Raw genomic sequence first — 16,527 nt, 5'->3', positions numbered from 1 at the left:
TTGGTTCTTTATTGGCTTCGTCACTTTCTTTAATGCCTAATTTTTACCATCTTTCTACAATTTGCGAAGTGAAAATTTTACTTTTTGTGCAAGGGTATTTTTTGGATTATAATTTTGAAGGGTTTCTGTAACACTTCTAGTCACTAAAATCTATACATGCTACGCCTTCAATAATTTTAATGGCTGATCCTAATTCTGCTGCAAAAATAGTAGCATCATTAAAAAAAAAAAATTACATTTTCATAATGAAATAAAGTTCCATATATATACTTGCCAAGTAATTACATAGTGTAACGTTTATACCTCGTGCAGCAACTTTTTAAAAAATTTGAGGTAGCGCTTCCACTGTTTTGTGTAGGTGACAGGCCCTGCCCACTATCGGGGAACATGGGAAACAAACTGGCAGGTACTCAATTTGTTTTTGCCCTTATGTTCATAAGAGGGGGGGAGGGCAGACTCTGATTCTGTAATTACTTGTTAAGTATATATGAAAATTATTATTATGAAAATGTAACTTTCACATAAGTAACTTACCAAGTAATTGCACAGCTGAATCCCACATTGAATGGAGGTGGGATACATGGACATATTCTCCTCCAAAACATTAACACATGGTAATGACTTTGAAATAGAAAAAAATTGCCAGCATTGAATGCAATGATTGTTGTTTCCTTACCTGGTAAGAGAGCTACTGCAGGCGAATACTGCCTCTGGTTGGTGCTCATCTTAACCCGTAGTGGTGTGGCTGTTGAGCCGCGGGTCGCCTCTACTTGAGTGGGAGCTTTGCAGCAGAGGAAAGGCCTGATCGCTAGCAAAGCATACAAAAGGTGCCCTTGCCCTAGGCGCAGTACAAAAATTAAATTGAGTGTCAATTTCCCTTTCTGCCATTTTTTCCTCAAAGTTGGTATTTTATTGGGAGATCATTCCTACTTAGGTAGAAGAAAATATCTGAATTATCTATCTTATGGTTCAGGTTTGGAGCCAAACATACATTTGCAAATTTCAGTACCGTACTCTTTTCCTGCAAATATCAAGCCACTCCTCAAATGAGATTCTGTGCTACTGTACTTCACATATGGGTTCAAAAAACTTAACATCTATTTTAAACTTCAAGTGCAAAAAACCCCCTATGTTCATCTACAAGGTTACTGTATTAAAACTGGGAACTCTACACTTCTTCTATAGTTGCTTTTAATTTCAACCGAATATGGTGATGAACGTTCCTAGGAATTCTTTTCCTTTCTCGCAAGTAATGGCTATGTAATCTATTTGAGGTATATTTTGCTGTTTTATTTACTTTTTTACATTTCAACTCCTCAGTTTAGCCATAAACATTTTAAGCCGACTCTACGACAGCTATCTTTAGATGCCCAAGTGCTTTAGAGATGTCATTGTGTTTTAATAAGTATCTCCAATTACAAGATTATGTATTTGCACCACTAACACTAATAAATGGCACCCATATTTTTTGTTTGCAATTTATTTTAGGTACTCTTTGCCCATTACATCTTCATCCCAACTTGGGATTTATATCATTAAAAATATTTTTATCTCTTTATGATGTTTCTTCGGTCGTTTACGTTAGGAAGACTCACTGGTTGGAAGGAGGAATCTGAATGAGTCTCTTGAACTGACTGGAGTTCTGCACACCTGGGCTACTCCTTCTGGTCGAAAGAGCAAGGAGGAGTACCATGCCTCTGACATATTGATCAGAGTGTAGGAACTGCACGATCAAATGTCAGATACTTGACCTTTTCACAAGAGTGAGGAAACATAACTCATACGAAATAGGCTGGGAAGAATCTAAGAGTCGGAGGCAGTAATGGAAACCCAAGATACGGTTTTCCTTATTGCCAGTCTCTCCTTCCTCCCCTTGCTAGAGGAAGGAGCAGAATTGCTTCTATAATTCTACAAGAACAATAGAACAGGTGCTCGATGTGTAGTCTTACCGCATCAGATGCCAGATCCAGCAAGTGTCAGTTCAAGTCCTATTCCCATCCCAATGGAGGAGAAGTAGGAGGACGAGGAAGGAGGAGTAGGAGAGGCCAGTCACTCTCGGTATCCTTCACACTTCCAGAACCAACACCTTAGGCGAGATGCTACTTGTCCTCTTGAAGAAGCCGGGTAAGAAAACACAACTTGTTAAGCAGCCACCACAGGATCAAGGGAAAAAGGTTCCAAGGGCCTGTGGGCAAGACCACAGGAAGAAGACAAGTGTGGTCTATGAGACCACATCTTGCTTCCAGACCGACAGAAACTTCAGGAATGCGAAGGATGGACCAAGCCATTGATTTCGTGAGCTCTTGGGTGGAGAGTACCTGTATCGTCGTTGCCAGCTGCTGAGTACCTCCTTCACTCGCTTCACAAAGCCAGGAGAAATATGTGTCCTAGACACTTCTTCCTTGGGAGAGATAGTACTAGCAAAAACGTCACAACATCCAATTAGGAATGTCGAGCCTTTTCGGGAAGCAACGCAGCACCCTAATAGGACAAGGTAACAATTGATCTGGATCATCGATACAAAGTCCAAGTAGGAGAGGAACAAGAAGGACTTGAACCCAACAAAAGATGCCGATGGATTCAGAGTCCACTTACAACATCCGAGAAGAAGTCGAGGTACTGATCCCCTTCACCTGTTCTTCCATCTTCTACGCCAAGGCCGGAGCGAGATCAGAGATGGTTCTAAGAGGGCACATCTCTGTTCGACAACTCTTGTAACGACACATGCAGAGCACGGGGCAGGAACCCTAAACAAGAGTCACATGCCACCAAGGGAACAATTCCCTGCAACAGCATGACCGAAGAAGCTTCTCATCAGTAGCTAAACCTCAACTAAGGAGAAAAAGACTACTTCAGATAGAAGACTAGGCAAGGGCCTACTTTTTTCACAACTGAAACGGAGAAAAGCAACCCTCAACGGAGAAGATGAGGAAGTCCAGACTTGAAGAGTGACTGACCCAAGAGGTTCCGTCAGCGACACCAACCAGCGAAGACAGATCCAGTCCCTGGAACAGTGTTGCAGAGGACTTCAAGAGATATTCACCTATATCTATTGCTGCTCAGCGAGAAAGCCCAAGCTTGCAAGGAAAGCTGGAAAGTCTCCCAGTCCTGAACACACAGGGATGTACTGCCTGAAGAACGCTTCTTGTGTAGCAGCCACAGGAGGGTGGGTCAAGCAGAACTCTTCTTAGTGCCTCAGAAGCAGAGCTATCAGGTCGGGCGAAGTCTTCCAGCATTTGTCTCTAACTCAGGGTGAGCAATGCTTGTGAACCTCTGCCGAAACAGACAAACACGGCGGGAAAAACGTCAATATTGATGTTTCCCAAAAGACAGCATGCCTCAACGTAACAGCCCCTGGGTCTGGTATGAAGGAGCGAGAAAATTACCAACTTTGTTGTGCGAGGAGGCAAACAGAAAGACCGTTACCCGAGGCCAAGCTCGCCTACCAATACATCCCCACTGTGAATTTACCTGGCTAATTGAGCTATCGAGTGCACTACAGAACACTCGAGTACCTGCAAATGTCAACAGATGAAACAGGAGGAAAAAACCGATTCCCTCGTTTGTTGACTTATGCCACTACTGTGATTTTGTTGTTCAATGAAACCACTCTGTGTCGCAAAACTCATTCTGAATTATTGGAAGGCCAAAAGGCTGCCTTGAGTTCAGGATGTTGATGAGAAGGTACTAATCGTCTCGGTCACACGCCTTCAAGGAAAAGTTTTACAGGTGAGCGCCCATTCCTCAATCAGTGAATCCGGGAGTAGACAACAGTCAGGCAAAGAGATCCGAAACCATGTCTGCAACGCATGACAGCCAAAAGCAAACTGGAATGTTTACATCCGGGCAGGCGGAATATCCGCCTACCTGGCAGTAGTTACTGCCTAACCACCTTGCTCATAAGTTTAATGGCCGTTTCCAGCCTCTGCTGAAAGTAATTCCTAATGTAAAGGAACAATGGTTTGTATATTGTGTCAGAACAAACATTATGTAGTGAATTTCAAAATAGAAAAAAACTGCTAGCATTGAAAGCCAATGCTTGTCATTACCTATCAGCTAAGAGCTCTACTGGGATACTGCCTCTGGTAGGTGCTCATCTTAACTGGTAGTGGCATGGCGGTATAGCCATGGGTTGCCTCCTACTTAGTGGGAACTTTGCAGCGAAGGAAGTACTCTGATGGCTAGCAAAGCAACCAGACAATATTGTCACCTACACTGAGATAAAACCAAACCCATCCAATGAGACTGGTGGGTGCTTCAGGTGCACCTCAACAACTTGTTACAAGGTGAAAGACAGCAGGAAAAAACAATCCTATGCTTCCTTCCATGATACCATGCCAGTAACTAGAAATGGTCTCAAGGCACTGAAAGATTCAACACTGTAACTTCCATTAAAAATAGTGAGAAACAAAGAACGATTACATCCCCAGTAGTTCGAAGGCAGAATGGATGTACGAGGCATAAAATGTATGGCAGCTAAAGAGGTAGAGGCTACCATGACATCCTTAGCTTTACTTAAAAAAAGGCAAACTGCTCTCTTAATTCTGGGTGTGTCCCAAGTTAGAAGTCCATGAGGGCAATACGTTCTAGTCAGTGAATGAAACGGATCTTGCCATATCACTATATGCAGAGGATGGCCCTCTGATAAACTCCAAAAGGAAAGAGACATCCCTATTTTCCCACAGAGCTGGACAGGGTTTGAACGCTCGGAGAATGATCTGGTGCCAGAAGTGCTGAGCGCTAGTTGAGCTAAGAGCTCGGGACTGGCGGCCACTTGTGGAAGCTAGTGGGCTCCCATGGTAGCTAGTGGGCGCCTGTGGGAGCTAGCGGGCGCCTGGAGCAAGAGCTGGCACCAGGCTGGGTGCCAGGCAAGCTGGGAGCCAGACAAGCCAGAAGCTCGCGGCTCTGGAAGCTCCATAGATGGCGCCAGACAGCAGCTGACGCCAGACTGTAGCTGTCGCCCAGTAAACTTGGCGACAGGTGAGCTAGATGATCGGGATCACTTGAAAACAAAGCGAGACGCGGAGGATGACTATATTTCCAGTAGGGCTATGTGGAATGGAAATAGAGACGCGGAGGACGAATATAACCAGTAGGACTAAGTAGAATAGAAGTAAAGGACAAATGAGCCTGAAAGCTATGGAGGAAGAGGCTGTTCTGATGTCCTTGACTTTCACTTAAAAGGTAAAATGTTTCCTTAAGCATTCAAAAATAAGCCCTTTCAGGATGTGATCTTAGTCCAATTCTGTTCATGTAAAAAACCCAAAAGCTGTTGCTGGACAGAAGGTTCTCTCTTCTTCAGTCAATGATGTCCGTAACTTCCTAAAGGAAATGGGATGGATCTAAAGCTTGAATAGATCCTTATTATGGCTAAAAATCCCAGGGTAAACAAGGGAAAAAGCATCTCCCTATGAAAATACCTTCTCTAAATGATGACTTGGATCTCACTAGTGTGTCATAGTCGAAGCCAGAGGTCACTCGGAAGGGTGTCTTCCGTATAAGGTTAGAGGAATGTAGGGGATCAAACAAGGGACTCGTCAGTCATTCAGAATACATCCAAGCTCTAGAAGACTAAATTCCTTCCTTGCTTGGATGCATCAAAGACCAGAAAAGGTCGTCAAAAAGCTAGGCCTGTGTTTAAACACTTAGTTAAGCATAGATCAATACCCTTTACTGATGGAGTACCAAAGATGTAGATCTCCTCAGGTACAGAAGGGGTATCTGAAAGTGGGGCATAGATGTCTACAAGAAGAGGGGTAGAGACTGCAACCCCAGCTTCAATAAAGGCCCACTTAAACTGGCAGACGGGGCTAGAAGAATGACATCTGCAACCACACTAGTTTAAGCAATAAGACTAGCAGAAAAACCTTGTACTGATGCTTTCTGAAGCTTCAAAGGTTCCTTGAGGTGGCAAATAGAAACATAGATGGTCTGCCCCATGGACTCCAAAGTTCCTGCCAGACCAGGGGACATAAGGAAGTACCTGCTCTCAGTTCGTCCGCAAGACCTTTGGACAACTTGAATGAAATCGAATCCAATCTGTTAACAGCAGAGGTTCTCTTGCTTGGAGAGAAAATGAGAGAAAATGAGCCTTTCTCCTATACATATACACTAGGAATGAAATCTTGTCTAGAGAGAACTACCACAGTCCAGGTATAAACTAAGGTCAAGAAACACTGAGGCTCCAAGAGGAATGCTTACAGCTCTCTAATATGTGAGAAGGATCCATCATCTAGGGAGCACGACCTGGAAAGTTTCTGGTTAACCCATGGGTCCCTCGACCAAGATCTGAGGTGAAAATAGAAGACTAGATCCGGGCTTAGAGGAAGAAGGGAGCTCCCTACTTCATCTATGTATGTACAGCCACCATTGCAGGTCCGACTCATATTAAGTTTTGTCTAACTTGACTAACGTCTTGGTGGATGACAGAGTACCCAGTACAGTAGACTCATCCACTATAATGTTCCAAGAAAGAAGAAAACAGGGCCAATATTCGCGGACCATCTGAAACAAGCACTGATTCTCTAGGCAGACAGAAAGCCCGAAAATTCTGAGTTGAGACTGACATCCAAAAAGCTGACTCTTGCAACAGAGACTGTTCTGAGGAAAAGGTGATATAGGTCTGTAGGCAAAAATAACAGGGCTGATTGCAACTATGTTGCGCTCACAATAGAAAACGAGCACCAGAGCTCTCTCTTCTTGAATTTCCAGGGAAAAGGTGGAAAGCTCTAAAACCCGTCTCAACTTTCTTTGTCCATACAGGAAAGGACTAAGAAACAACCCGAAGCGAAGTCTCTTGGTTAAAACTTGGGAGACCTTTAGCTTCTTAGCCCATGCTCCTGCCGCCAGTCTGTGCTCCTGCTGCTATTCAAGAAAAAACCTTTTACTTCAAAAATCTTGACAAGATCTCTGACAAGGTGGTCTTACTCCCAACTCCCTGAGAGATTTCTTGGAGGACGAAGAAAAACCCAAGGAGGGAGATTCCTTCAACAAGCTCATAAATTCGGGACACAAAAGCCCCTGTCTGCAAAGGACAGGACTCCAAGACACTAACTGTCACTAAAAAGAGAGCAATGTTGGCTCTTCTTGAACCCCAGGCAAAGGTGGAACAGACTGAAGAGGGCCTAAACGCTTGAAGAGAGGTCTGTATGGTGCTCAGAGGAGGGAGTCTGATACTGAAGAGTTGGTGCCTGGTGATCAGAGACTGGTGCCGGCCACTTGAAAAGCCGGAGCCAGGCATTCAATTGCAGCACCAGTGTAAGCCGGAGCCAGGCATTCAGTCGGAGACTGGCACTCAAGAAAGAACAACGGTGTTCTTAGCAAAGACGGGCGCCATATATTAAAGAGGAATTGGCACCAGACATTAGAAGGCTGGCGCTGGACGCATGAGAGCGGACAATGGGAGCTCTGAAGGTTGGCGCCAGGTACTAAAGAGTTGCCACCTGTGGGTGCACTTGTGTATTCGGTATAGTCGTCCCTGGGCGCTCAGGCGTTTTGGGAGCCTTTGGCTGCTCAGAGCATGAGTGGCGCCAGACGGCAGATAAATCCATTGGGCGCCATCTAACACTCATCGCATGAGCTGGCGTCAAGATGACATGGGTGCTGGTGGCTGCTTCTGGTTACTGGAAGTGTGGAACGTTCACAATCTGCATATCAAACTAGATGCATGTTATCCTTGCATAGGAGACATGAGAAACTTCTCAGAAAAGGTACAAGTTAGTAAATGTACTGACAAAGCGAGTATTCTACACAATATTCTGACGAAGCAAATACTGGGGCCAACTCTTGGCCAACGATAAATTGTTGTAACAACTTGTTACTTGTTGACACTCATATAGGCCTCACACCACTTCCAAAGTGCTTGCAGGGCCTCCATTATCAAAAAAGTTTATTCATCAGATGTATTACCCTGAGCATGCATTACCACACTGCATGTTCCACATTCACTGTTTGATATTCCACATCACAGCATTGATAAACAAAAAAGTTTAAAGTTTGTTTGAAAGACTTCAAATCCTCAAACTGCCTCAGCTCAAGAGGATGCTTGCTATATAATCTAAGAGCTGGGTAATAAGCATCCTTCTCTCCTTACTATTTTCTGCCCTTACACTTTCAATTCTCTGCAAGGGAAAATGTGAAGGTTAAGGTAACATTATTTACCAACGGCTAGCAAGTATACTAGGTTCGGTGAACAAACATAAAAATGCAAATGTTTGGTCTAAAGCAATGACGAAGCATCCAAGAATTAATTTTAAGGCAATTATATAATGACGGCTTATGAACAGTCTATGCCCTGTAAATCCCACTGATGTAAAATATGGATTATAGGAATGGTGTAAGATGCAAGAATTACTTTTAGGGCAAAACTACATTGACAGCTCCCAAGTAGCCTAGGCAAAAAAAAAAAAAAAAAAGTTTGCCTGGATTAGGCTAAAAGAATGACGAAACATTCAAGAATTACGTTAAGGCAAATAATTGGCGGCTGACAAGTGCCTATGCCCAGAAAACACCATTTGAAAATTAATATTAAGGCAAAATTATACTGAAGGCTTGCAAGTACTCTGTGTAAGATGCAAGAATTACATTTGAGGGCAAAACTACATCGGCAGCGCACAAGTAGCCAAGGCAAAAAAAAAAAAGTTTTGCCTGGATTAGCTTAAAAGAATGATGAAACATCGAAGAATTAAGGCAATTATATCGATGGCTTGCGAGTGTCAATGCCCAGAAAACACTACTTGAAAATTAATTTTAAGGAAAAATTATACCGAAGGCTTGCAAGTAATCTAGACCCAGTAAACAAAACATAAAGCAAAAGATTCAGCCTAAAGGAACGGTGTAATACATACGAGGATTACTTAAGGGCAGAGTTATTAACAGGTGGCTCGCAAGCCCAGATGTAAACAAAAGACTTTTAGACAAAAATTCTGATGATGAATCAACTTTATAATAACAAAACAAGAAAAACACTCATCTTGAGATTTCATGAAGGTTACTAATATGCATTCCAGTGGATGTGTACACCACCGAAATCCAGATATTATATCCAGAAAATAATGAATACAGCTGCTGCAATACTCAGTGTTCACCTGAGCATGGCAGGAACAGATTGAGGTTACAGTATCTGCTAGTCGTTCCTAATATTCCTGCTTGTGAGCGGAACTTGTCACCCACACAGACGTGCAAAGTGTTACCCACGAAATTTTGAATTCAAGCTCCTATGTAAAGTGAACTAATAGCTATGTAATTACTTGGTAAGTTACTTATATAAAACTGTAAGATGGGAGGCTGGATATGACTGGAGATTTGCAAGTGACGGCCCAGAAAAGATATAGGCTGTATAATTTCAAAGAGGACACTTGTAATATTGCATGGCATTGGTATCTAGAAAATTTCTGGCTTCTCCATATGTTATTAACTAGTCCTATAAGACGAATTTCCAAATTATACTCACATGTTATTATGAGTCTGACACAGGGCATTGACCATGGAAGTTGGAATCCACTAAAGTGTGTGCTATGAGTTCAGTTTAAAAAATTAACCACTGTCACTGAATTTTAATAATCTGTCATCCTAACCATGCTCTCCACTTAAACATTTTTCTTTTCTTATTATACTTGAATAAACTTAGAAAATACTAACGTTTTTGATACTTGAACATGAAAATCAATAAGTTTTCCAGGCCCATATACAGATCATAAGAATGGGATTACTTTTACCTATACTTCAAAAACATACAAAATCAAAGCCTTTCTTTTTATGATCTAGAGCATCAAAAACATTCAGTGTGATGTTAAAAATTATGTAAGAGCGCCAAGAATATTACATACCTGTCGATGTTCTCTCCTCGAAAGGCTTTCACCATTGACAATGCGCCAAACATATTTGGTACATATTTTAACGTCGATAAAAAGTAACCTAAAGCCATGGTAATAATGTAGTATTTCATCTTTTATTCGAACAGCTAAGGACTTTCTTTCAGCAAGGTCAGTCTTTTTCTCCTGGGCTATGGGTGAGCCAGCAGCCTTGGCTTTCTCTTTAAGATCTTTCACAGTCACTTCCACTTGAGATGAAGGCTTCAAAGATTCCTTGTCACAAAATATTGTGGAGGCATGAAAAGAACGGATACCAGGTACATACACAGTTGTGTATGACACTCGCAAAGCAGGTGAAATAAATGTTGGTGGAAACACCTGACAGTGCACCTGGTGCTGACCTGGCCCTTGCGTTACCCATCCACCTCCAGGCACCACAGAATATGCAGAAGCTAATTCACGGTGGACGCCTCCTCTCCTCCATGACTGTCTCAGTATTATCACACCATTTCGAGAAATATGGAGTATCCCCCCTGAAAAGGAATAATAATAATACATTATTAACAGATTAAAGCTTCTTGGTGTTCCACCAGAAAAACTAAAAAAGCTAAAAACTAAAACTGGAACAGAGGCTCTGGTAGGAACATTAATTACACTGCTTAGTTGCTACAAGTACCTATCAGATGGTATGGGTTCTGAAAGTTCCTCAGTTGCTAATGCTTTTGCCTTTTAAAAGGATGCAAGATATTGTGTAACAAAAAATAACTCAAGTTATACACTACAGAAAAGTAAAGAAAACTGGAATAAAACTGGTGACTGTTAAATTACCCTGAAACTACCTAAAAATAAAAAAATGGACCGATTTCTTTGGTGGAAACAATTACTATGTATTTATAACTGAAAGCAAATGTAGCATGCCTTTGTTTCTAATATGTAAAAGTATAACCTCTGTAGATAAAATATTAAACCATTATCATCATACCAGATGCTGAACCATAGCAATCTTCAAGATATCTATCAATCTAAATTCCAATTTTGAGGGTCATGTCTCTTGAGACACACACACATGCACATACACATACACACACATACATACATATATTATATATATATATATATATATATATATATATATATATATATATATATATATATATATATATATATATATATATATATATATATATATATATATATATATATATATATATATATATATATATATATATATATATATATATATATAGATAGATAGATAGACAGGCTAACCCTATCTGGGCCTCAACATTATCCAGATACAGTATATTTATAAGTGATCAAATCAATGCAACCTGTTTTAGGGCACCCGTCCTTCCTTTACTAGAATATACTGTTCTCTGCTTCTAACGAGATTTATTTCTTTTAGATGGCGTGGTTCATGGTGGTAAGTTTCTGCTTCTTAATATCAGTAGTTATGACTTGGACCATGCATTAGTCATTTGCCATAAGTTGTATTTGAACAGAGATCTGCATTCACAAATGATCTCTAATCCCCTTTTTCTGCTGAAGGCAACCAGATTTTCTGAACAGCAGCACCAGTATGCAGTAAATATGCTTTGCTGTCACACTCACAGCTCCAGAGGTCCTTTATTTCTCACACCACTGGACTGTGGATCCATGCAACTGGAACTTTCAGAGTTCAAGTAAAGATGTGTATTACCACCCCAATACAGTTCTCCTGGCATTTAATATTCAACTTACATTTTTATTTTTCATTTTTTAATGTGATCCCTTCTGGAAGCTTGAGTTCCAAGTCAATAGCCCCTGTGGGCTTGTTCCATATGAATAATGTTCATCTTCTGAATAATCATAATACTACTAAAGTACCCATAGGTTTTCTGACTCCTCCCAGTTTACAACACTTCATGTGTGACAAATGTTGCTGGGGAGGGCACTATCTTTCCTAACTGAACTGAATTACCATCACAGAAACAAGGGAAACTCCCAACCCTTATGGGATAGAATATGCATAGTCAATGCCTTAGGGGGATGGGGGTGACCTATTGCTAGCCTTGGCCCAGTGGGGAGGGTTAGGATCAGACCATTTTCTGTAATTAACTTTTTCTGATTTATGACTCTCTCAGTCAGGTTAGCTTTGGGGCTGTTGGCCTACTCCATAGATGGGTATAAACCTGGCTCCCTACATTTGCTTCTTTCCCTCTAGTATATTCTATCTTACAGTGCTCTAGGCCAGGTTAGGTGGGGCAGGGGTTAGAGGCTCTACCCAAGTAGGAACCCAGGGCACTTCGTTAGGTTAGAAAAGGTAAGGTTTGGTGCATCCCTTTAACTGGCCTCATGACACACTGTCTTTTTCGGATTAACATTGGTAAGAGCAGGAACCTTGTATTTTTCTGACGTTTCCTTTTTGTTCATGGATGTCAGACCATTCCTGTTGATGTAATTCACACACAACTAATTCACCCAGCCCATAAAAAATCCCAGCTTCCCTCTGGGATCACACGTAACTATTTCAAATTGCGGCAGGAGAACGTGAAAACGAGGGTTTGCACAAACAATAACGATATCAACTGCACAGGGTTAAAACACGAGATAACCCTCGGATAAATATATGGCTCATTCCGAAGCGAGAATCTAAAGCATCATACCCCAACATTCCTCTAAAAATATGTTCCATAACCGGAGACTACTTAAAACAGACTAAGGCCATGTCTGCCCCAAGTAAGTTAACGTTAACGGCAAAGAAATTGTGTGGAATTACCCAACACAGATACAAATCGGCTCTGTAAAGTGATCACGTCTAACCACGCATAGCCTGCTTTGAGTTCCGTTCTCTGCGTTCAGAAAGCTAGGCAGCATACTACGGTAAAAATAAATCTGATTACATAATGGAAACAGAGCTGAATTTCCATGAAAATATAGCAATTATAGACAATTTATAAAATGCAATGCCGATCTCGAAGTAAAATACATTTATGTCAACTTCAATATGATTTTTGGGCGATTTTGGGCCTACCCCTCGCCTAGGCCTAAGTGTCTCCTCGCACAATTACCAACACGAATCTTCCTGTTCAAAAAATGATATCACTTTGATCATATAGAGTATGATCTCAAACCCTGATAACCCGTGCCCGAAAGACACCACGTTAGAAAAATTCACAACTAGGCCAGAAATTTGTGTTGCTACCCACATGTTCCGAATCCGATTGCATAAGACCTCTTCGTAGGTACTCCAGCCAGGTACCCTTTTCAGTTAGGATTAATCCAGTTACCACAACATACAACATTCCGTGCCATTTCACAACTGTCATACTATTCCAGTGGGCTGCTTACCGTTTCTAGCATTTCTTGTGGCTCCTGCAAAGACTCCAGAAATGCCAGACACAACGGACATATTCACTGTATCACAGCCAACCCATTACTGTTCGGTCGAAGACGAAGAAATCTCTCCGTTACCTCGCTCACTATCACGAGCCCCGCGACTGACACTGACCGCAGTGTTGCCAGTTCACACCGCGCTACAAATCCCTCCTGCACGCTATTCATACAATTCTCATTGAAATGAAAACTTCACACACACATACACACACACACACACACACACACACACACACACACACACACACACATATATATATATATATATATATATATATATATATATATATATATATATATATATATATATATATATATATATATATATATATATATATATATATATATATATATATATAAACTGTATATATAAAAACTGTATATATAAAAATTTATACACACACACACACACACACACACACACACACACACATATATATATATATATATATATATATATATATATATATATATATATATATATATATATATATATATATATATATATAATTTTGTCACACACGCATTACTGTCATATCCACACTATACACTGACGGACAACTTTGACCCATTTTTAGTTTTCTGTAAAAGAAAACTTTTGTGCCGGCTTTATTTGTCCGTCTGCACTTTACTCTGTCCGCAACTTTTCTGCCCGCCCTCAGATCTTAAAAACTACAGAGGCTAGAGTCCTGCAAATTGCTGTTGATTATCCACCCTCCAGTCATCAAACATACCAGATTGCAGCCCTCTAGCCTCAGTAGTTTTTTTATTTTATTCAAGGTTAAAGTTAGCAACAATCGTACTTCTGGCAACGATATAAGATATGCCACCACCGGGCAGTGGTTAAAGATTCATGGGCCACGGCTCATGCAGCATTATACCGAGGCCACCGAAAGATAGATCTGTTATCGGTGGCCTTGATTATACGCTGTAAAGAAAACTCGATTGCGCAGAAGAAACTTTATACTTGTTTTCAAATAATGTTTAATATCGAATTTACTATACCTTGAAAATAACTTACACAGAAAGGGAAATTATAACTGATAATTGCTGCTGCGCCGGTTCTTATCCTGGCCGTCACAGAAACACTTATTAATTCCCCTTGAATGTGTTATTCTCAGGACAGTGAATTCGATGGAAAATTGTTTGTTGCTATACGGATATATACTTACACACACACACACACACACACACACACACACACACACACACATATATATATATATATATATATATATATATATATATATATATATATATATATATATATATATATATATATATATATATATATATATATATATATATATATATATATATATATATATATATATATATATATATATATATATATATATATATATATATATATATATATATATATGTGTGTATATATATATATATATATATATATATATATATATATATATATATATATTGTCACGAAGTGATCAAGCACCTGGTTATTACACAAATAATAAGACCAAAAAGTTACCTCACTTTGACCAGATACTTGAAACCTCATAACAAATATATTAAGACTGAATACTCTAAAGGTACAGTGATCCCATAAAACTTACTTATCACTTGAGAAAATCAATGTAACTTTATCAAGTTATGGGTGAGGTAACAACTAACAAGCTATAAACAGACTAGTGGAAAATGGGCATCACTTCAACAAACACTACAACTGTTTCCCTGGTTCTATTTCACCTAGATACGTTTCAGGTGAACAAACAGATATATCACTTACCTTGTACACATTCATTAATTTCTTTAATTACTGGTGATCAAAATGAAACGTTGTGCTTTTAAAACTTTAAACAGACAAATTTATTTCTAAGTTCAAAGTTATATGCAGAGTTCACAATCTCAAAAAGATTTACTATTAATAGATAACAGTGTAAGATTTAAGTATTTCTTAATCAAGTTTACTTTGTTAAGAAAGCAGTTTGGTTAAGTAAGATTCAAATCATTAGCTATCACTCAACAAAAATGTTCACCAAAATATAACTGACTGGAATCCATATAAATATTCTCTGAAATCTCAATAATAAGGATGCACTAACAAAATGCTAAGTAATCAACAGCACAAAACTTTGTAAAACAGCAATTATAAAATTAGAATAATATGATGACAGACATATAAGAATGAAATATGCAAAAATGGAAATATACCAACAGCAATTTCACTAAGACAAAAATATGTTTAAAGATTACATCAGTCTTTCAAAAGATTACCTTCACTTTTAAAAAGGGTTAAACTCACGTCTTTCTAAGACTTTCTCAAAGACAACACTGTCAAGTCACAATGACACATTAGAACTCACTATAAGAGATATTATCCAGCTCTTATCAAAATAATAATTCTCTTTTACTTAGAACTTCACTTTAACTCTTAACATAATAAAAACTAGTAAACATCATATTACCTTTTGTAAATATTACACCGTTATACACTTTCCACAATGCTTGCACAAAACAATACCTCTGATCACTCTTACAAAATGAATACACTTCTTGGGTGAGTTTAACAAAACTTTTACAAACAGGAAAGCAGCCAGTATAACACCCTTATATATGAATGGTATTATTGAGAGAGAGAGAGAGAGAGAGAGAGAGAGAGAGAGAGAGAGAGAGAGAGAGAGAGAGAGAGACCCTATTGCCAGCAGCCCCTGTTCCTGACTGCCTGACTCTGGTTCAGTACTGCACTTTTATCTTTAAGCCCTCCCAGAATACAAGATACATAAAGTGTACATACATTATACATACAGGTATACATGTACATTATACATACAGGGGATTCTAAGGCCCAGAAGGAAATATGCCAGAGCTCTTATCAATGATTGACATCATCCGCTGTTCAAACCAACTGAGCAAATAAAAGGGAGGTATTTTGGACCCAATTTTTAGTCGGCTGTCAGTATATCAACTTCATCTACCCCTCTGTTCCTCATTCTCTCTTTCTCAGATTATGAAAACATAATAGACATAGGCCAAGATAATAAATTCAGAATAGGCACACAGAACAAATATGTAACAGGCAATTTGCCAATAGCTGTCAAACTCATCAGAGATAAGACAAGAGGGCCTCTGCCTTTCTCCAAACACAACTTCCTTCACACCAACCAGCTGTGCAAATATAGAAAACGCTAAGTGATAAGGTTAAAAAATATCTCTCTCTCTCTACAACACGCTAAAAATTTGAGTCTATAACTCCCATTATGCAATTCCAATAAACTGCACCATGTATGAAACAAATGAAAGAGAAACATATCAAAACATTTTAAGATTACATGATACACAACTTATCTGTAAGAAAAGACATTTTAAAATCACA

At 39.6% G+C, this 16,527-nt stretch overlaps 1 protein-coding gene across 2 annotated transcripts in view; it reads right to left on the bottom strand.

Moving 5' to 3' along the window:
* Letm1 (Leucine zipper and EF-hand containing transmembrane protein 1) overlaps positions 1-13,301 on the bottom strand; it is a 97,775-nt gene extending 84,474 nt beyond the window's left edge. For both annotated transcript variants that reach the window (XM_067130598.1, XM_067130604.1), the window contains exons 1-2: positions 13,143-13,301; positions 9,828-10,345 (exon numbers count right to left, since the gene is read on the bottom strand). In XM_067130598.1, coding sequence (XP_066986699.1) covers positions 9,828-10,345; positions 13,143-13,203 — 579 coding nt within the window. In that variant the 5' untranslated portion in view covers positions 13,204-13,301. The remainder of the gene's footprint in view (positions 1-9,827; positions 10,346-13,142) is intronic.
* Positions 13,302-16,527: the final 3,226 nt, after the last annotated feature.

The sequence above is a fragment of the Macrobrachium rosenbergii genome, chromosome 3 (genome assembly GCF_040412425.1).
Source record: "Macrobrachium rosenbergii isolate ZJJX-2024 chromosome 3, ASM4041242v1, whole genome shotgun sequence".
Taxonomy (NCBI): domain Eukaryota; kingdom Metazoa; phylum Arthropoda; class Malacostraca; order Decapoda; family Palaemonidae; genus Macrobrachium; species Macrobrachium rosenbergii.
This window is presented reverse-complemented; position numbering and strand designations above follow the sequence as displayed.